The sequence below is a fragment of the Notechis scutatus genome, chromosome 4 (genome assembly GCF_049901735.1).
Source record: "Notechis scutatus isolate UNSWTSFEM ecotype Mainland chromosome 4, rNotScu1.2, whole genome shotgun sequence".
NCBI classification, from domain to species: Eukaryota; Metazoa; Chordata; class Lepidosauria; order Squamata; family Elapidae; genus Notechis; species Notechis scutatus.
This window is the reverse complement of record NC_142012.1, coordinates 70,281,075-70,303,255: the sequence shown is the minus strand read 5'-3', so window position 1 is coordinate 70,303,255 and position 22,181 is coordinate 70,281,075. Positions and strand designations below refer to the sequence as shown.

Genomic DNA, 22,181 nt, shown 5'->3' with positions numbered 1-22,181 from the left:
TGCTAAGTCACCAGGACTGATGAGAAAAGTTTTCATGCAGCATTTGTCTATGCTCAGAAGTGGCTGGCCAGTGAATTCACACATCTTAAAGTTGCTGAGGTTGAGAAACACTTATCTGAAGAATAACACCCCCCCCCAAGTAGCCTCAAGAGGTCTCAGGGAGAGTGCTTAGGTTATTGCAAAGAAATACGATATTTCCATCCCCGCCACCATCCTACCAAATCTATCCATCAACTGGAGTTCCCTAATATTTTTAATACCTCTGATCAGGAAGATTCCAAGATGTTCTGCACTAATACAGTTGGGTTCCTAGGTATTAAGAGTGCTAAATTTGTATTTGCTAAAAACTGGAAAAGTGAGAGAATACCAACACAGGAGGAAGTTATTAAGAAAATATTGCAATGTGCTGAAATGAGTAGATTGACATTTGAAATCAGAGAACAAGAAGATAAACAATTTTATAAGATCTGGGATCTATTCTATCAATGGTTAGACAATAAAACATGGCAATGAAATATGTAGATTTTTAGAATATAGTGAATATATAAAGATTTTTTATATTTTTATTATATCTACAAAATGATTATAGATTTGAGATGATAATATGAACTGCTATAAAACGAATTAAATAAAATATGGATTCACTTGTAAAACATGAATAATAGTATAGTCAAATGATTAACAATGATATTAATGTATTTAGGAATATTTGATTGACAATACAAGAACATATACAATGTAATTGTAAGTGAAGACAATACCTGTCAATGAATACTTCAGCTTCAACCATAACAACACAAGAGCAAACAATAGATACAAGCTCAAGGTTAATCGCACCAAACTTGATTGCAGGAAATACAACTTCAGCAACAGAGTGGTCAATGTCTGGAATACTCTACTACAGTGGCCCCCAACCTTTTTTGTGCCATGGCCCGGTACCGGCATCACAAAATGATCCACGGCCCGGTACCGGCATCAGCACGCATGGCAAGGTGAGCCGAGCGACCGGCCAGCCAGCCGTCCCCCGCTTCTTCCCGCCACCTTCAACTCTTCCTTTGTACCTTTTTCGATGGGCTTCGGGAAGGCTTCGGGACGGTCGCTCGGCTCGCCTTGCCTTGGGTGCTGAAAGAATCCTCGCGCCTTAGTTTCGTTCGAAGCCGTTTCCCCCCCTTCGATGAAACTAAGGCGCTAGGATTCCTTCAGGACCCAAACGCCGCTTTCCAACCGGAAAAGCTCACCGGAAGCACTTTCTCATCAAAACAAGATGGCGGCGCCCAGCTCGGTAGAAAATGTTCCACGGACCGGTACCAGTCCAGGGCCCGGTGGTTGGGGACCCCTGCTCTACTTGACTCTGGTTTCTTCCCCAAACCCCAGGAACTTTAACCTTAGACTGTCTACTATTGACCTCACCCCTTTCCTAAGTTCCTACCATCCTGCCCTATTGTTTCTTTTTATTTTTCTTATATGTACCCATTTCATGTATTCATAACTATGTATGTACTTATACCTATTATCTTGTAAGCGATTGACAAATCAAATCAATAAAAAGCGGAAGCACAAAAAAAATTGTAAACCAACCGACACACTGTATGTATATATCTGGAAGATGGCTTGATGTTTTTTATGTTGTGTTTGTCTACGTTGGTCTTAAAAAATAATAAAACTTTTTTATTAAAAAAAAAAAGAGTGCTAAATTGAAGCTAAATGCCATGCCTGTACATGAATATGAATTAGTCCTGAAACGCATGTTGCCATGTAACTCTGCGAATCAGGAAGAAGGAACAGGATGACACTTTTAAGTCGGCATCTCTCCTGAAAGGGCTGACTGTCAGCATAGATATGTCGCTCTCGCCCGGATCCTAATTCCTCAGCGCTCCACAAAACCTGAACTCGGCTTTTAAAAAGCGATTGAAACGAGGGACGGGGGGGAAGTGGGGCAGATGCGGGCGAGCGCCAGAGGGCAGTGAGGGGGTATCCGGATTGTTGGCAGTTCGAATCCAAGCAGACTCGCCGCGGGAAGCGGAGAGAATAATTCGCCGGCTCCGCCCTTTGTGCCATCCTGGGGGAGCCGCCGCGTCCAAGGCTGGAAGGGCGACCCAGTCGAGGTTGGGAACTCCCTCCCGACGAACCCTCACCCGCTTCGCCACTTCTCCCTCCCGGCGTCGCTTCCGGACCGGGGCCCCCTTTCCAGCCGCGCCGCCGCCGCCGCCCTGACCGCCGTTCCTTCTCCGCCCGTCCGCCGCGCGAACTAGAGTTGACTATATATGGTCAAAGCCGGGGAGTAAAGCGAGAGCTGGGCGAGCTGCGCTTCCTGCTTTGCGCAGCCGGGAGTTGACGTCGCTCCCCCCGCCGGAGGAGGTGGAAGAGAGACCGAGGCCGGCCGAGCCCTGCCCTGCCCTGCCTTTGCTTTGCCTCGCCTTGCTTTGCCTTGACACCGAAGCCGCCGCCGCAGTCGCGAGTGGCAGCCACCATGCCCTACCAGCTGAGTGAGTCGGACGCGGGTGGGAGGCTGTCAGATAGGCCGCGGGGGGCTGTGGGGACGTGGAATCTGCCTCCCCCGGGACCGGTGGGGGAAGGAGGCGGAGGACCAAGAGCGGCGTCCCGGCTTGGCCCCTGTTCCCGTCGCTCCCAGGCTCCCTGCGCTTCTTCTTCCTCCTTCGATAGAACGAGATGGCGGACCGCTCTTGGGAGGGGCCCGGAGAGATGGCGGGCGGGGGGGGTCCGGCCTTTTCGGAATCCGCCGTCTGGCCGCGCGTCGCCGGGCCTAGTCGGGGGATTCTTGAGGTGGAAGGAGGGGAGAGGGCTGGCCGGAGCCGCTTTGGCCATGTCGTGGCTGAGTCCGGGGCCCACAGGTTGCATTCGGGGCCCGCCGCCTCCCTGAGGCTAACGCTGTGTCCTGTCCCCCCCTTCTCTCGCAGAGACGGTGTTTGCCAGCCTCCCGCAGGTCGAAAGGGGGGTCTCCAAAATCATCGGCGGAGATCCGAAAGGCAACAATTTCTTATATACCAATGGAAAATCTGTCATCATTCGAAACATAGATGTAATGTATATTCTAGTTTTTATGTTGACTCCATTAAAGCAGGGGGTGTCCAACCTTGGCACTTTAAGACTTGTGGACTTCAACTCCCAGAATTCCTCAGCCAGCTTTGCTGGCTGAGGAATTCTGGGAGTTGAAGTCCACAAGTCTTAAAGTTGCCAAGGTTGGACACCCCTGAAGCTTCCGTGTGTAAAGCCACTGAATCGATGACTTTGTACTTTCTGTGTAACTGAGGGAAGGGAAGATCTGTGGAGAAGCCGCTGTGGAGCAGATGAGTCAAAAGAGCTAAGAATATCGAAGGTTGCCAGGTTGCCTTTAGGGCATGAAATCCAGAGTTAGGAATGGTGGAGGGCAGCTGTTTTAAAATAGCACGAAAATCTGGAAAAAAAACAAAGGATAGTTCAAGGGCTATAATTACTGTGATATAGTTAGGTTGGGTGTGTGCACAGTTAATAAAAGATCCAGAATAAGTGCGTTGAATTGCAAGCACAAGCCCTCCCTCCTTATGCTTCAGCCCCTCTTTTTTCCCCACATCCAGGTCACTTTAAAGTGGATTTTATTCCTTCTCCCTCATACTCATGTGGAAGCCAGAGAAAAGAGGGTCTGTCTTAATGACTAACAGAGAAGGGCTGTAATTGTACTTGCATAAAGTCCAAAGCAATTGATCAGAATAATTTTTAAACTATACATAACCTTAATTTATTTATATGTAAACATGCAAAGCACTAGATACTTGAACAAAAGAGCAATTAAACAATTAAATATTAAGACCTTTCATGTTGTATTTTCCTTAATATTGATGTAACCAATGTGGCAGAACTCCTGTATTAGTTTTGAGATTGCATGTTCAGATTGTATAAAATTATTTATTTTACCAAAAGGGAAAAGAGAGCTAGTATAGGAGCATCCTTCAAGGGCCAGGTCCTCTGGCAAGCAGACGCCCTGGCTATGCTATCTTGGACTCAGAAAGGAAGAAATTGGCCCAGCCAATAAACAAACAAACATAAATTATCCTTTTTGATGATCTGATGCAAGTGGGATTGGAATTGCTGTCATAAAGTGCAATATCATGCCATTGTGCTGCTTGGCAACGGCAATTCTGACATTCCTGATCACATGACTGTAGGGATGCTGCAATGACTGGAACTTTGAGGACCAGTCATAAGTTCAGCACTAATGCAGATTTGAATGGTTGCTGAACAAGTAGGCTTTAAGCAAGGACCATCCATATAAGTCCCCAAATTCTCAGCCAAATCCAACCTATCTAGATTGCATTGGATAGATTTATCCTATAATACATTTGCTTGTTTTCTTGGCTGTCCGTAGTATTTCAACTTTCTCCATCTTCAAAGTTCAAAAGCATCAATTCTCTTTCTTCCCCTCTTCTGTATTTTCATTGTTAATCTAAAGCTGCTTGCAGTACTGTACCTGTTGTCATTAGTTTGGTCTTTACTTTAAATCTTAATCACAAGTTTTCACTGTGTTCCTTAACTTTGAGCTTGCAAATGTAGATTTTTTTCAGCTATCAGAGTAGTGTCATCAGCTTCATTCAGGTTATTGGTGTTTCTTGGTCCAATTTTAAAACCACATTTGGTTGCCATGACCAACATGACCTGGCCTGCGATGTTGAGGGGTACCTGTGATGGGCTAGACAAGACTGGGAGGGGTGATCCAGAGTGAGTGCCAAAGCCTGGGGGAGGAGGTCAGCTAAGCATCGGGGCTTGCACACAGCTAGGGGTGTCAAACAGTGCTGAGGTGCAGTGGGGGGGGGGCAGCTGAACTGCCCATTCAGTTTTAGGCTGGAGTCCAGGTGCAGAGGCAACGGCAGTGTGGAGCAGTCAAAATGGGAAGCTCCTGCCTATTGCCTGCGGCAGCTTTCCACTTTCACCCACCTTTCCCATTGCAGTTTCTGCAATATTGTTCGACACCCCCTCAGGCACCCTCCTCAGCTGCGCCCAAGCATTGGTGCCCTGCAGTTTGTGCAGTATTGTAGTGCAAGATCACAGGAGATCAGTAGTGTGAGATCTTGCACTACTGATCTCGCACTACTGTAGTTTAGGTCTCTGTTTTTTGTGAACTGAGGCTTGTACAAGATCCGGCCAAAGAGTGCAAGATGATGAGATTTGGGGGCAGTGAAATAGCCTTTCACGAATCTTTCCATCGACTTTTGCACCATTCCAGTCTCGGTACGAAGAGAGTTTACAAGCCAATGGGAGGCTTGAAGCAAGGCGATTTCACTGCCCCAAAGTTTTGTCGGCTTGCAAATGCTCTTTGCGCCAAGACTGTGCAAAAGACAGTGCAAAAGGCGTTTGCAAGACAATGGGAAGCTTGAAGCAAGGGATTTTATCAAGAGTATATTCATGAACTGGAATAGAGTTTAGTAACAAAGTCAGCCAATGAATAGGCATGGCAACAGACCAGCCAATGGGAGCTGAATTGGAAAGTGAAACTAGAAGCAGCCTGGGTGTGGCTCTAGTCGCTGCTCAGAACTTTGAAGCTGCTGCTTGTGTTTTGGTTGTGTTACATTGGAAGAATCTACTATTGGTACTGTACATTTTTGTCATATTATTATGTATATAAAGAAGTTAATGAATCCTGCTGAATCAGTCATCTGTGTGTGCTTTCTGCATTTGAATTTCTGCTGGAAAATCTAACAGATTTCCCTGCCCCAAAGTGCCCCAAATCTTCCTCCGCGTTCAGGAAAGGACTAGGGCAGGGGGAGAGAGACTGGCAGTGCTGCCGCCGGCTGTGACTTTCCCATGCGGGGGCAAGGTGGTCCCTTTGAAAGGAGTGTGAGAGGCCAGGCTGACGAGCAGGACATGGAGGTGCTGGTGCAGGCGCAGTGCTGATCTATAACTTGGTGCGGCCATTCGGGCTGGAACATGGTAAGTCTTAGATCTGACCTGAGTGGCTGCCATGAACCCAGCAAGAGACCACCCCACCACAGGAGACAGCGAGCGCATGCATCCTGGATGAAAGGGGGCGGGGCAGCAGGGCGGCCTCTTGAGTCAGATCTAAGGCTGACCACCTTCAGACCCAGATGGCCACCACCAGGTTGTAGAATAGATCAGAGCCCGCATGCCCCACTCCTTGGCCTGAGAGGCTTCACTTTCACCAGGACCCAACCTTCCCCGGTTGGAAAGCCAAAGCTGGGCTTTTCTGCTGCAAACCCTGACTCAGGTGAAGGAAGCGAGGGGCGCTCTCTGCACATGCCCAGAGGCTACCTCATTAGACACCCCCCCAGGCAGTCTCTCTCCCCCGATCTACCCACCCAAGCGCCGGGCCAGGGCACACAGCCCCTTCAGCTCATCCCAAACTCATACTGCGCCCTCCAGATGTGATTTCTCGCTGCCTCACCCACGGACGCCCCTGGCTAAGCCCCGTCCGCAGGTGCCGCCTTAATAAGAGTGCAAAGTGTGGGGCGAGGCTCTGCCCACAGATTGGGAAACCCAGACCAGTGTTGCCGGTGGAACTCTTGCCTAGCGGGTTCAAAGGACATGGGAGCCCATGGATGCCGGGGGGGAGCACGAACTTTCCAACAGGGGCGGGGGCTGTCCTAGTGAAAGGGAAGTGCTTCCCTGTCTCTCCCTTCTCCCTTTCTGAGCCTGGCCTCGCAGCTTGTGAGGCTTCCCTTTCACTGGGACCACCCCAGCCCCCGTATTGGAAAGCCAGACCCCAGGGACACCAGGCCTTGCACGCTTGCTGCCTACTGTGTGCGAGCCTAGGAGGCGAGGGTGGCTCCCTGCCAGCTCCCGCCCCGCTGATCTAAGGTTGACCGCTTTCTGCCCCTGATGGCCGCTTCCAGGTTGTAGATCAGCGCCAGGTTCATTTTGGCCCCTTGGGCCATGTAATCTCTGTATTTTCAACTTTGACATTCCTGTTTCCAACCGCATCTTGCTTTCACGTTCTGTCAGTTTTAGATGTAATTTGATTATAAGCCTCATCTTCTATAGCCTAAGCAATTGAGGCATAAACTCAGATAATCATTATAATAAAAGGTTATCTGCAAAGTTGAATTGATATTATTCAGTCATTGACTGTATAGTATTCAAGTACTGTCCTTGCATATCTTAGTTATGAAAGGTTCCATTTTCATATAAAACAGGATCACCTTCTCTCTGCAAGCATCCAGTTCCAGTCCTCCATGGGTTGTCTGTTTCATCTTTCACTTGTGTTGAGCATGTTCATTCTACAGTCCCACTGTAATCTTGTCTTTGCAGCTTTTTCCATCCAAGAAATTGGATGGCATCATTGGAAACTAGGTGTCCTGAATTTAACCTAGCCACAAACATAAATATCACCAGTATTCCAAAAGATCTTCACATATTTCAGTAGTATACTGAGTGCCATCTATTTTGAGACGTTCATCATTCAGCACTATAGATTCAGTGATTTTATCTTGCCTTTCCATTTGGTTTTCTTGGTTAAATATAGCAATATTTTACTATTGCCTTCTCCTACGCACTATTGAAGCTTTGCCATTATTGCTCAAGTGATCTAATGGGCAGTACACGTGTGGGTACTGCCCATTAGAGGTACCTGCTTGGTGGCATCACTGGGATTCTATACTCTTGGCATGCATTCCTGCCTTCGTCATTCCCAAGAGCACCCTATCACATCAGTAAGGTAGTAGCAACATTTGGGCTTATTTTGATATACAGTGTGCAAAGTCAGATAGATCTCCATATGCTAAATACAGAAATGTTCAGATTACATTTTGTCTCAAGATGTAATTTAAGACAAAATGTAATCTGAAAATTTGCTAAAATCTAAATTTCAATAAGGAAAAGTACTTCTCTTTTGGCTTTTAATGCTCTATGCAAACTGACAATTTATGTTTAGAATTAGTTTTATTAGAATAGTAGGATTACTTTGAAGATGTCTTAATTCAGTAAACCACATCTATTTTATGTTACTTATTTATCTTATTTAATGGATTACAGAACTGCTCAACTCATACATTGGTGTATAATTAAAAAAATAAATATGAAATATAAAATGGTGACCAAATACAATAGTTATATAGCCATTATGGGACTCTATTCAACTTCCTTTCTTTGGAAAGTTATATTTTGAAATTCTATTTTTCTTACAGAACCCAGCAATTGCTGACATCTATACTGAACACGCCCATCAAGTTGTGGTGGCCAAGTATGCACCCAGTGGCTTCTATATTGCATCTGGAGGTAGAGTGTAAAAGTGTAAATATGCATTTCTTGGTAATCCAATGCAGGTTCATGTTAACTTACGCCCATCACAAAGTGTGTTTCTCTGCTTCCTTATGGTTTTCTTATGACCTTCAGTGTTGTACACTTAGCAACAGCAATACTGCTTAGACTTAAATACTGCTCCATGGTGCTTTACAGCATTCTCTGAAAGCGGTTTACAATATCAGCATATTGTCCCAACAAACTGGATCCTCTTTTTACTGATCTTGGAAGGATGGAAGGCTGAGTCAACCTTGAGCCAGTCAGAATCGAACTCCAGGCTGTGGGGAGAGCTAGCCTCCAATACCGCAATCTAACCCCTATGCTACCAGCGCTGTTTTAATTTGCTGTTACTGATATAATACTGTATCAATATTATTTTCTTGGGCTGCAGTGTGAATCTTTTGAATGATTCTTTCATTGCAGGATCCAATCTGGGTCTGTCACTGGACCAGAAGGTACCGCCGTAAACAATTCAGGCACAATGTGTACCCACAAGCAGTTATTACAAGATGCCTATGCAACTTGCAAGGAAGAGAAAGGAAGAAATGTATAGAATTGGAGTCGACAACTTGGCAGCATAAGTAAACAATAGCCAACAACTTAATAGCTGGCCATCAACACCCCAATCAACCATTTGAAAAGAAAGGCACACCCAATCAACCACCACATAAATGTTGTGCATAGAATAACCCAAAGCACACATTCTGATAGAAGATCCCTGAGGATGGCTCTAGCATGAGTCTGAAAGCTTGGAAGACTAAACCTCTGGTCCCAGTGTCTGACCCAAATTGGATCCTGAACATTATCCTAGGACACACATACATGCCTTCATTTGTGATTCTTTCATTGATGATTTAGATGTGCTTCTACTCTAAGCCACATTTCTCTTCCCACCCTGCCCCCTTTCTTCTTTGTGTTATCAGCTAATCTTGGAGAGGAGAGACAATGACAAGAACAATAGTGCTTAAAATTTTGAGTTTTCAATATTTCTGATATGACCTAAAATGTCATCTGTTGTCTGCACAAATTAATTTATTGAGGAAAATGATCCAATATGCATATTTGTGTATGGCAAAGTATATGAACCTTTACTTTCAGTAACTGTGACCCCCCCTACCCCAGCCAGCAATAATTTCAACTAAATATTTCCAATAACTCTTGATCCACCAGCTGGAGAAATGTTAATCCATATCCTCCTTACAGAACAGGGATGTTGGGGAGCTTCTCAGGGATGTTGGGGAGCTTCTTCACATGAATTGCTTGCTTTAATCCTTCAACAATATTTCTATGAAATTAAGGTCAGGATTTTGGCTTGGCTTTCCAAAACAAATTTCTTATGCTTTCACCATTTTTTTGGTCCTATAATTTGTATACTTTAAGTTGCTGTTTTGCTGCATGACCCACTTTCTCTTAAGCAGTTCATGACAGATACCATGATACTTTTCTGTAGAATTTGCTGGCATAATTCAGAATTCATAGTTTCATCACTGATGAAAAGCCGATGATGGCAAACCAGAAAAGCAGGGCCAAACTATGGAACTGCCACTAAGATGTTTCACAGAGGGCATAATGCTGGAATGCAGTGTCTGCTTTTCACTGGTGTCACCAAAATATTTTTCAGTTAAGCCAGAAAGTTCAGTTTTGGTCCCATTTGTCCACACAATGTTTTTCCACAGTCTTCTGAGTTATTCATGCGGTCTTTGACAAATTGTACACAGGCAGCAATATTCTTTTTGGAGAATTGTGGCTTTCTCCTTACACCCTACCATCTGTACCATTGTTGTTAGTGTTCTTTTGACATGGGGTTCATGAACACTCACATTTTCTAGACATTGTTATGGGATTCTTGGTGACTTCCAAGAGTATTACATGCGTTGCTCTTGGTGTGATCTTGGTTGGTTGACCACTCCTGGGAGGGTAAGAGTGATGTTGAATTACCTCAATTTGTACATGATCTGCCTGGACTGTTGGAGGGCAAACTCTTTGGAAATACATAGTGCTAATGAGCACCATCAACCGTTTTTCAGAAGCCAGAGGTTTTTGGAGGCTCTTAATAGCTGAGGCTCCCATATCCCTGTATTGCAAAGATCAGACTGATAATGAACACCCAGAATATTGTTCTTTAAATAAAGCATTCTCCCACCTATTATTATTCCATTGATTGAAACCCTTGACTCTTAGTTTCCCCTCCTGCTGAACTGAACATTGCACATACTTTTGCCAAATACAAATATGTGGCTTTGCATCATTTTCCTCAAATAAGTGAAGGCATATAATGTTTTTTGACTGATTTCTTCTTTTCTTTACCTAGTTTTAGGACTTGAGTGGAGAACAAGTCATGTTTTAGGTCAAATGTATGCAGAAATACTGAAAATTCAAAAGGATTCCCAAATATTTAAGCACACTGTACATTCAGATTCTGTAGTGATATAAACATTGCATAATATCTTTCTGCTTGGTGCAAAATATACCTAGGGTATTTTTAGCCCCAGAATGAAATTGCCTTGTAAAAATTGCAGTGATTTTCTTTCTCTTACCATAAAGAAAATAAATTAAATCCAATAATTTATATCATTTTGCTTATTTATTAAATCAGCAGTGCAGTTTTATTTATGCTTCTTACAATAATATAACCATAGTTACATCCATTTTGCATTAAAATGAATTTGGTGAACTTTATAAATTATGTAAATCAAGCAATGCAAGGAAAAGATTAAAGGGTACAGCATAATATGTTGCTTTCTTGATATTTAATATAGGTCAATAAAACAAAATGAATTTTATTTCACACTTTCTTAACGGGATTTTATTTAACATTTATATGAAGGTCCAGGGCATTCGGCAGGATAGGGCTAGTACATCTGTCCTCATGCTCCTTGATCTCTCAGCAACTTTCAATACTGTTGATTGCAGTAGCCTTCTGGACTGATTGTAAGGTTAGGAGGGGAAGGTTGCCATGTTACAGTGGTTCTCTAGCTTTCCTTGTGGCTGGTTTCAATTGGTGTTAGCGAGGAAGTGTTTGAGTCTCTGGCCTTTCACTTGTGGAGTGCTACAGGACTTGCTGCTCTCATTTATTTTGTTTAACATCTACATGAAACCTTGAATGGAGTCATCTATCAGTCCAGGGTCAGATATCTTCAACATGCTGATTATACTCTATTGTACAAAATAGTCCTGGGCCAACCATGTGATGCTATTCAGGTCCCAGTGTGAATGAGTAAGGAACAGATTGAGAAGATGTGATTATTTGGCACATTCTGCGTCCAGAGATAGTCCACATTCTGGGTCTAGAGGTAGACATGAACATGGTCTTGGCATTTACAAAATGTTCACAACTTGCCCTTAGTGCAAAACCAGTCTTCAATACAAGATAGGAGCATATCACTACTGTATTAAAAAATCTGTATTCATTGTCAGTGCTAATTTTTAATGTTAGTTAGTTGATATAAATTTAACATTTGTTTAAATCCTTAATGCTTAGATCTTTACTATTTGAGGCCTCCAACCCCTGTTAAATTGGCCTGGTCATTAAAAATCTAGAAGCAGACGAGAGCTTTCCCCCGTAGCTCTGAATGCACTCTTGCAACATGGATATGGCCCCCATGTTTTACATGTTGAGAAGAATAGCATTGATCAACTTTAATGGACAATGGTTTTATTATTCATTATTTTTTTATTTTTATTGTTCATATTCAGCATATGTTATAATTTATAAAGCTATCTTGAATACTCTTTTTGAGCAGAAAGACTTCATAAGCATAAATAAAAGCAAAACTAATGTTTGTTCAATGTAGTCATATGAGTACTTTAGAGCTGGTATGTCTTAAATTTTGTAAGTTAGAATCTGATAGAGTAGTTTAATCTTGCTTGACAAATTATTTTTCTATGTGTTTGTGCTTTGACAGATGTCTCTGGAAAGCTTAGAATCTGGGACACCACACAGAAAGAACATTTATTAAAATATGAGTATCAGCCATTTGCAGGAAAGATAAAAGATATTGCATGGACTGAAGATAGTAAGAGAATTGCTGCTGTTGGAGAAGGAAGGGAAAAGTGAGTAAGCCCAAATTCTATTAAATCCCTTATATTCTTTATTCTTAGCTCTTTCTTTGGGGTTTTTAGTTTCCAGATGAAATCTACTTGTTTAAGACCTGAATCTTTCTTAAGAATGCATCTCCTTGGACCCCATAAGCAAAATACTCTCTTTTAAATGGCATTAATGACAAAAGTTTGTTGTATTAAATCCTCACTATCGTGGGATTCATCCTGTTGGAATTCAAAATATAAAAACTTAACCCTGTTTAAAATGAGGTGGGACAACACAGGAAAATGGTTGGTGTAAGAATTATTTCTTAGATCACTAAATTCTAGCTTTTGTTTTTAAATTTCCACATCCAAAGCTGAAGTGGCATTTTAAAGAATTCTAAATTCTAAGAAATGTCCCATGTATAACATAATCTATTCCTTGGTTGTTGTATGTACATTTATCTTTTCACTGTAGTTCAGCATCAACCATTTTTATCTTACTATGATTATAAAGCTCTTACATGTCAAAAGGTGGAGAAAATCTAGGAAAAAGGAGAACTGATTTCAGCTTTGCTATAATGAGATCTGTTGCCTTTATGTCCAGAAATATTGGCACCATATTTTCTTCTCTAGTTTTGAATGCTGTCAACATCTTTTTTTCCTTATATGGCGCTTCTGCTATGAAATATTGTCTATTTTTCCTTCCAGCTTCCTTATATAAATACATAGGATATTTCTTTTCAGAAATTATGTATTTGTAAATAAAGCAGTAATTTAAGACGTCATTATGTCAATAAGAAACTCATGCTTTGCTTTGCTGGTATTTACCAAGCAAAGAAGGTTTATTTAAAATTATTATTTGCTTATAGATAAAATTCTTTTTTGTGTGTGTTCTTGAGGTGTAGAATTAATCTTTAGCAGTTGTTACAAAAAAAATCAGTTGGTATTGCAGCCTATTTTTGTTCGCCTTTGAGAACCTTTTTTCTTTTATTCTTAAATGACACTAAATAACATGATAAAAACATTAAGTGGGAAGAAAAAAATTAAGAGGAACAAATAGAAACTAATTTTTTTAGCCTTTGATTTCATTATTTTTTTTAAAATGATACAATAAGGAGTAATGTTGAAGTTGCATGAGCATAATCAGTTACTTTAATGTGTATTAAAAAGAATTAAGTCTTTGTTTTGCATAAATAGATTTGGAGCAGTCTTCTTATGGGATACTGGTTCTTCAGTAGGCGAGCTTGCGGGTCACAACAAAATAATAAATACAGTGGACATTAAACAGACGAGGCCTTATCGCTTAGCAACTGGCAGCGATGACAACTGTGCTGCTTTCTTTGAAGGACCACCATTCAAGTTCCAGTTCACCATTAGTGTGAGTTTATTTTCTTTCCTAAGCAGTGTCTAGCTTTGGGCTCAGAATCTTCTCTCACCTTCCTGTGGTAGCTGAAAGCAGTTTCCACATCTTGAGAAATAGGCAACTTTACTTATGGAGGATTGTTGTAGAGCAGGAGTGTCAAACTCAAACCGTCATGGCGGTGTCACGTGACGTATTGGGACTTTTTCTCCCTTCACTAAACTGGGTGTGTGCGCGTGGCCAGCACATGGTGCATCCGGCCCATGGGCCAGGAATTTGACAGCCCTGTTGTAGAGGGTCTGCATCTGCAGTATGTCAGTGAGATATTGCTTCTGGAGACCTGAAAGCTCCTTTGTACAAACAAGATGAAAAGCATTTGTAGTAAATATGTTAAAAGTCTCAGAGAAGCCTGTATAGATAGGGATCCATGTGTGTTGATTTTTCCACACGTGGAAATCTACACTGGTGTTAAGGATAGAGAAAGCCATATAAGCTTTCTCTACCCTTAACACCTCTATCCTAACACTCTATCCTGAACATTCTTACAATGACCTTCTCTGAATGCCTGTCCAGAAGGTTCGGGGAAGTATGTAACTCTTAACAATGAGATAATTTTGCCCATCTCTTTGCTCCCTCTCTTGGTTCATTGAAGCTAAACTGCATAGATATTCCCTTGCTCGCGCATAGGTATATCTTTTTGACTTCTTTATGTTATATTAGTATGGTTACTAGCATGTGGTTCATGTATAAAGGAGAATCAAGATTGCAGCTCCATGTCTACGCCGTCATTTCGTAAAAGTTTCTTGATAGCATCATGCATGAAACTGACACAACAGGCTATCTAGATTGGGTTGTACTAGAAATCAGTGGGTTCTCAACCTTCCTAATGCCACGACCCTTTAATACAGTTCCTCATGTTGTGGTGACCCCCAACCATAAAATTATTTTCGTTGCTACTTCATAACTGTAATTTTGCTACTGTTATGAATCGTAATGTAAATATCTGATATGCAGGATGTATTTTCATTGTTACAAACTGAACATAATTAAAGCATATGGATAAGAAACAAACAATATCTATTTGTTACACAGACTTTCGAATCTCACTTGTTTGTAATTTTATGTATTCTTTCTAGTTTCGTTACCATTCATATAACAAAGTACCTGCTATTTTATTATGAGAAACTGAGCAGAATGTTAAAAAAATGTGTGTTTAAAAATATTTACTTAAATCCTCTATGAAAATTATTGAAATTGTGTTTATTTTTATTTAGTTTACTTAGGATGTTCTACTTGAATAATATTTACTATCATTCTTTCAGAATTATTTCTGAAAGCAAATACATTGTAAGATTATGTATATTTGCTTGGTTATCACAACCACATGTTATTAGTATGATAATTGTTATCACTGATCTATATTAAATAAAAGTTTATCTGTGGTTGTCAGAATACCTTTTGCTAAAGATTTAACAACTATTTGTAATAAGTAGAGACTTTTAAAGTATATTCCACAGAAAAGGGAACTAAGAGAAGGATGTATAACAACATGACAATTTGAAAATAACCTTCCAAAATTCAAAGCTTCGAGTAACTGTGATAAATCAAAAGCTTGATAAAAATGTGAAGTTACAGCTAAGATTGATTGAAGCAATATTGAGCAAATGGTAATGCCCAACACATATTTGTCATAATACACAATTTCTGTTAATAATAGGCATTTTCAACAATTTAACCTTTTAATTTGCTATTCATGCTTAAGATTGCCCACTGGCTGCTAACCTATAGTCACCTACCTCCCCCCCCCAATAGAAATTTAATGGGACTTTTTTGGTTACTAAACCTTCTAACTTCCCCTCTCGCGGCGCAAGGACTTCCAGCCTCTTTGTAGGTTCCTGGTAGTTTTTGTTCCTACCTTCAGCCAGACGGCCACCAACATCTCCGTCCCACTTCTCTTCCTTATCTGGCCCTCTTCCACTGGGGGAGGTGTCTCGTCCGAAGCCACCCACCACTGACCAGGCACCTTTTCCACCTCGGGTCTTTGTGCCACCCATGTGCATGGCTCCGCTTTCTGGGGTCAGAGGAAGGCACCGCCAGCCCGGCCTCCTTCAGCCAGACCCCGCTTCACTTCCATCCATCTTTGCAGGCACCTCCTGGAGCCCTTGGCCCCCGCTTGCCTCCTTCATCCCTTGGGGGGTTTCAGCCTTTCAGGCGTCCCGCCGGTGGCACCGAGCGAGGTCTCCCCACACTCACAGCCGCCCTCCCCGGGCTGCTCAGGAAGTGCCTCCGGGCCCCCAGGAGGGTCTGCGTGGCCGGTGGGGCTTGCAGACACCGTGCACCAGCCTGCTGCGAGGCTCCAACCGCGCAGCCACCTGCAGTCCGGCCTGGACGGTGCCGGCCGCAGAGAAGGTTAGGCGACCCCTGTGAAAGGGGTTGCGACCCACAGGTTGAGAACCGCTGTACTAGATGAAGCTGCCTGATTCCCATGTTTTGTATAAGCACAAGGCATATCTCAAGCATATGCAGTAGTTTTAGATAAGATAACCAGCATTTGCATAGTTTTGAACTTAGACCTTTTCAACATTCTAAAAGTATTCCTATTTCACTATTTCCCATGTTTAGGAAATAAGGCAGATTAACATGCAAGTTTCAGACCTTGCCATCTTTGAAGGGGGCTCCTGACTTTATTGCAGTTAAAAATGGGTACTCTGCTTTGTCTGGAAACCAGCTGGCCACAAACTACCCTTCTGTTTCAGCCTGTGAAGTACTAAATAAGATTTAACACAGACTGCTTGTATCTCCACCAATATGTGCCTGATACACAGAGATAATCATACTCTGTACCTTTGTTAAATACTAATTTCCTCAGAAAACATAGTTTGTATATTCCTATCCTCTTTTAATGATCTCTTAGTGTCCCTCCTGTGAATTGCCAGTAATAATTCTCAGCAGTTTGATGGACAAGACTGAAATATCAGATACCTTGTGCATCTGGAAGATGCTGTTTATGAGCTTCGGAGGCAGGATATTGTGCTGTATGTTTACTTATTAGACATATTTGCTGCCCATCTCACCTAGTATAATGTTCATACTCTGTATTTCTTGTTCTTTAGGACCACAGCCGCTTTGTTAACTGTGTGAGGTTCTCTCCTGATGGAAATAGATTTGCTACAGCCAGTGCAGATGGCCAGGTAAAAAAATATATATATTAAAATGCAAGGGATGCTTTGAATGGAACAGGTGTCAGTAGTCCCTAATAAGTTATTGGACCTATTTTCAAGAGCATATGACTCACCTTAGTCTGGGTTCTAATTCACATGCATTAAAATGGAACATTTAATATTTGCAGGTGGATATATCTGATGCCCCTTGTATAGTTTCCTTCTAGATATTCAGCACCAACGAAAGAACCAGAGTTTTAAAAGCATTTCACGTGAAAAGCATTTCACATGGGAATAGAACCATTCCCATTAATAGATTTGCCTGGATTTACAGGAGAGCAATTATTCTCTCTGAAGTACTTACGTTGAGAATCAGACTGCCAGGGTATGGATGGGCATAAATGTTCTAGTAGTAAAGAAAATGAGGACAATGGACAGAAGGGAAAAAAATAATACCAAGAAAGATGGAAACCTTGTACCGATGGTGAAAAGAATAGCATTAAGGAGAGATTGAGAAAGAAGAAGTACAGGTAGTCTTCGGTTTACCACAGTTTGTTTAGTGACTGTTAAAAACTACAGTAGCACTGAAAAATGTGACTTACGACAATTTTTCACAGTTACAACTTTTGCAACATCCCCATGATCATGTGATCAAAATTCAGATGATGGGTAACTTGTTTGTATTTATAACTTGCTGTGTCCTACGGTCACGTGATCATCTTTTGCAATCTTCTGACGAGCAAAGTCAGATGCACTTAACAACCGTGTTGCTAACTTACCAACTGCAGTGATTCACTTAACGGTGGTGGCAAGAAAGGTCGTAAAATGGGGCAAAACTCAACGGATGTCTCAGCAATAGAAATTTTTGTGTCAATGGTCATGGATTATCTATAGACAAAAGTCTCTTGCCACCCTTGAGTGCATCATCTTGGGACTCAGTTCTCAACCAGAGTTTATATCTAGTAGTGGTATCACTATTTGGAGAAGGTCTTCCTCATGCAGACCTACTTTCCATATGTGCTTTGGAAGGTGCTCTGTGTCCCTCTGAGATAATCAAGTGGTAACTAGTGACCGCTATTGATGGTACAGGGGTTGAAATCAGACTTTTTAGAAGTGGCAGTCAGAGTCGGATGCCTAGGGTTCCAATGCTGACCCATTTCTAATGCCTACTGCTTCTCCAAGTATAAATATGGCAGTGACCACATGAAAAAGAAATATATGTAGCTGAAGTAAAGGGATTCTTTTTATTTTTAGCAAGGCCTGCACGCTTCTTAGCTCTTCTGTTTCAAAGAAATAATTTTTTTTACGCATTGATTTGAGTCGCAGTGGTGCAGTGGTTAGAATGCAGTATTTCAGGCTACTTCTGTTGACTGCTGTCTGTCTGCAATTTGGTAGTTCAAATCCCACCAGGCTCAAGGTTGACTCAGCCTTCCATCCTTCTGAGGTCGGTAAAATGACAACCCAGATTGTTGGGGGCAATGTGCTGACTCTGTAAACGCTTAAAGAGGACTGTAAAGCACCGTGAAACAGTATATAAGAGTGCTATTGCTATTGCTATACTAAAAATGTTTTTTCTTGAAATATTAGTGCTTTACTTTAATGCAATTCATAAATGAACTCTTCCAAGATAGTTGTCTCTTTTTAAACTTCTGGACAGATCATTATTTATGATGGCAAAACTGGAGAAAAAATTGATGGTCTTGGTGGAAACAAAGCGCATGATGGAGGTATTTATGCAGTAAGTATATTCCAATTACGCTCTATGGATTTATATCAGTTTAAATGACTTATTAAGCTGCAGAACTAGTACTAATGCTTCGTAATGGCTAAAACAGCATCATAATAGTATGGTTGGGCAGCTATACCAGAATTCAATATATCCCATGTCAGGCACAGACAAATACCCTGTTTCTCCAACAATATGGCCTCCCCCAATAGGAAATCCCAGCATGTTTTATAGGCATGAAATGAAATTAAGCCCCTGCCCCCAAATTAAGGCCTATATTAAAACATGCGAAATGGGGGGGGAATGGTGGAGGGGCTTGCCGTTAGGAAGTACTTTTGTTGCACAACCGGATATGGTGCTGCCTGCGTTGACCCCGATACAAAGTGCCCCACCAACGCCGAGGTCAACATCCAAGCCGTCGCCGCCCGCCCGAAGATGCAAGGAGAGGGAATTAAGTCACCCCCAAAAAGACGGCCTAGCCATTTTTTCGGGGCTCAAAAAAAAAAAAGACCCAGCCTTATTATATGAGAAACACGGTAAGTTTCTGGATCCACCAAGCTCAGAACTGTCCCAAGATTACATTATTTGAGGGATCAAGTCTGAGCTGTGTTAAGGATGATGATTCTGTTAGAACAGTATTGTATGGAAGTGCCTGGATTTTAGAGGAAAGCTGAAGAAAATCCAGTCCAGGACATGCAGATAGATGGTATAACCATCGACTTACAACCACGGTTGAGACTGCGAGAAAGGTCTCATGAGTCCGAGAGGATTCATGGGGGTGTGGAATGAGTTGAAGAGGATAGGTGGAGGTAAGCAGAAATGTGAGGGAGGCTCTAAAACAGGGGTGGGCAAACTACGGCCCGCGGGCCACATCCGGCCCGTTGGTCTTTTTAATCTGGCCCGCCGAAGATTGGTACAGAATTAAGGTTTGATGTGAATGATTGAATGATTGCATTCATTTGATTTTGACTTGTAATGACAGGCATTTCGACACCAGGTGGCGCATTAGGCGCAGTGACTTGATTTTGTGGAGATTTTGCAGTTTTTTATATGTATCGTATCTCGTGCTGACCTGGCCCGTCTGTCAAATTTTAAAAGTCAATGAGGCCCCCGAGCCAAAAAGTTTGCCCACCCCTGCTCTAAAACATACAGGAAAAGTGTGTGGGGGGTACACAAAAGTTAAGTAAGGAATTATCCCTGAAACAATCACCCAACAAGTCATAGGTTGTCTCCCCCCCCCCCCAAGGAATTTTTCTCCGGTACATAAGTTCTAAGTGTACATACAAGCAATAAGTGATAAATTATTATAGACATCTAAAAATACAATCATCATAAAACAAGAGACAACACTTAATGATAATCATAGGATTCTAAATAAGCAATCAACATAAATCCTATTAGGATACTAAATAATATAAATCATAAGATACAAGCAACAAGGTTACAGTCAAAAGAAGATAAGGAGATAGGTAATAGGAAAGATGAGAAGAATAATAGAATATAGCCTTACTGATAGTTTGACAGTGTTGTGGGAATTATTTGTTTAGTAGGTTGATGGTGTAGGGGGAAAAACTGGCTTCGTGTCTAGTTGTTCTGGTGAGCAATGCCCTATAGCAGTGGTGTCAGACTCAATTTCATTGAGGGCCACACCAGGGTTGTGTTTGGCCTTGGAGGGCCGGGGATGTGCGTGTGCACTCTGCCAGCCAAAATGGAGCACGGGGGTGAATTACAAAATGTGAGCTTTGCTTTGTGACATCCAGATCCAGCGAGCAAGGGGTGTGAGCTGCACAGAAAGTACACTTTTGTTTAGTTATGAAGATATATCCCCAAGTCACATATAGACTAAATGTAGACTGACTTTTAGCTACACACCTTCCCAGCAAACAGCAAATTTTGAAGCTCCAGGTAAAGAGGATTCATTTTAGGATGAGTAACCACAGTTTACATGTTGGAGGTTCCTAAAAGAATGCTGGCAAACTGTATTTTAAAGAACATTTTTTTAAATATTTTTTTTTATTTTTTTCTTGTTCTTTACAAACATATCATTGTGTGAACAGTGTGGCACTAGAGTGACTTACATTTTGGAATAAATATGACAATATTTTTCATATTTAATACAGTTGACAATCTTAATATTGATACACAGATTTTGTTAAATTGTAATCTTTCATTCTTTGATTATTCACCATTTCAATATCTTATTTTTGTGTCAATCTCCATATTCTGAATATCTCTCTTTTAACTACAAATAAAATATTAATCATATTTGTGGTGTTTAACAGACTTACATAATTCTAATAAAAATTCACCAATTTATATTGGGTTACAATCTTCCATTATTTATCCCCTTTCTGATTTTTAGCTATGCCACTATTATATTTAAAAAATATCCCCTTTCTAATCACATTTTACAACTTATTTATTACAAGTAAAATTGTATTCATCATATTTACATTTGACAAGTTATATAATTCTAATAATAGTACAGTTTTATTGTTATAGTATTTCATTATTATCTTATTTCAATATGTTATTTTTGTTATTTTTACATCAACCAAATTCTAGATGTCATTCCTTTTCCTTCAAGTAAAATGTTAATATTCATATTTATTACAACAATATTATATAAATTGGTTAATCATACACATATTTATGTTAGATTGTATTTTTCATTTATTTAATTATTACATATAACATGTTCAATATTACTCTCATTGAAATTCTAAATTCCCTTGTTATTAATTCACCTTATAATATAAAAATTCTATTCCCTTAATTCCCCTTTCTCTAATTCCTAGCCATTTTTTGTTATCCCATCATCTCACTCGCAATAAAGCTTGGATTATTTGTTTCTTAGCTTGCCTCCCATATTTCTCTCTTGGATCTTTAAATGCTACCATTTTTTGGCCCATCCTCTGAGACATTTCTCCCTTCTCTACCCAGTTAAATTGTCTCATTTTCAACTTACCTACTTTTACCCCTGTCTCTCTCCCAAAGGAAGCTCCCTGCAATTCCAATTCCTTTTTAACTTCACTTAAAATATTCTCCCCTTGGTTTATATCTTCAATCGGTATTGTTTTTATTTGTATCTCCATCTTATTTATTTTATTTGTTGTTTTGTCTGTTGCATTTTTCCAACTGCTCTTTCAGTTAACTCCTCCTCTTCCTGGACATCTTGTTTTCTCTTTATCATTTTGTGTCCTAATTTCCAAGTCTACATCCATGCTCTTCTGTATTTTATTCAAGATCTCTTCACATCTTCTTGTCAAAGTAATTCTTCATATCCTGAATTTCTAACAAGATTTCTTCCCAAATTCCACTCATATTTGTTTTGTTTCTTTTATTTATTTTTGTCCAATAATCCAACAATCCTTTATTCAAACCAAAGTCCCTTCTCAAACAATGTCAATGTCCAGGAATCTTTGTTAAGTTAGTCAATCTGTTCTTCTAGATAATGCAGAAAAATAAAATCAGTCTATATTAAAACTTTCAGGGGTCTTTTTAATGGTAGTTTTCCTTATTCTCCCCTTTGAGTCTTCCAAAACCAGGCCTTTATCAGAGTTTTGGGGATATATTGTGCCTTTCCTTTGCCAGCAGGTGGCAGTCTTGCATCAGTTTTCACTTTATCTTTCTAATTTCTTATTCGATTTTACTCATTTTC

At 41.0% G+C, this 22,181-nt stretch overlaps 2 protein-coding genes across 2 annotated transcripts in view; one reads left to right on the top strand and one right to left on the bottom strand.

The window, feature by feature from the left end:
* CC2D2A (coiled-coil and C2 domain containing 2A) overlaps window positions 1–22,181 on the bottom strand; it is a 1,114,036-nt gene that overhangs the window by 816,808 nt on the left and 275,047 nt on the right. The window lies entirely within an intron of this gene.
* Window positions 1,989–22,181, top strand: part of WDR1 (WD repeat domain 1) — a 47,065-nt gene continuing 26,872 nt past the window's right edge. Inside the window, exons 1-7 of the mRNA XM_087963687.1 lie at window positions 1,989–2,486; window positions 2,919–3,040; window positions 8,133–8,223; window positions 12,153–12,300; window positions 13,471–13,651; window positions 16,747–16,824; window positions 18,452–18,532. Coding sequence (XP_087819813.1) covers window positions 2,471–2,486; window positions 2,919–3,040; window positions 8,133–8,223; window positions 12,153–12,300; window positions 13,471–13,651; window positions 16,747–16,824; window positions 18,452–18,532 — 717 coding nt within the window. The 5' untranslated portion in view covers window positions 1,989–2,470. The remainder of the gene's footprint in view (window positions 2,487–2,918; window positions 3,041–8,132; window positions 8,224–12,152; window positions 12,301–13,470; window positions 13,652–16,746; window positions 16,825–18,451; window positions 18,533–22,181) is intronic.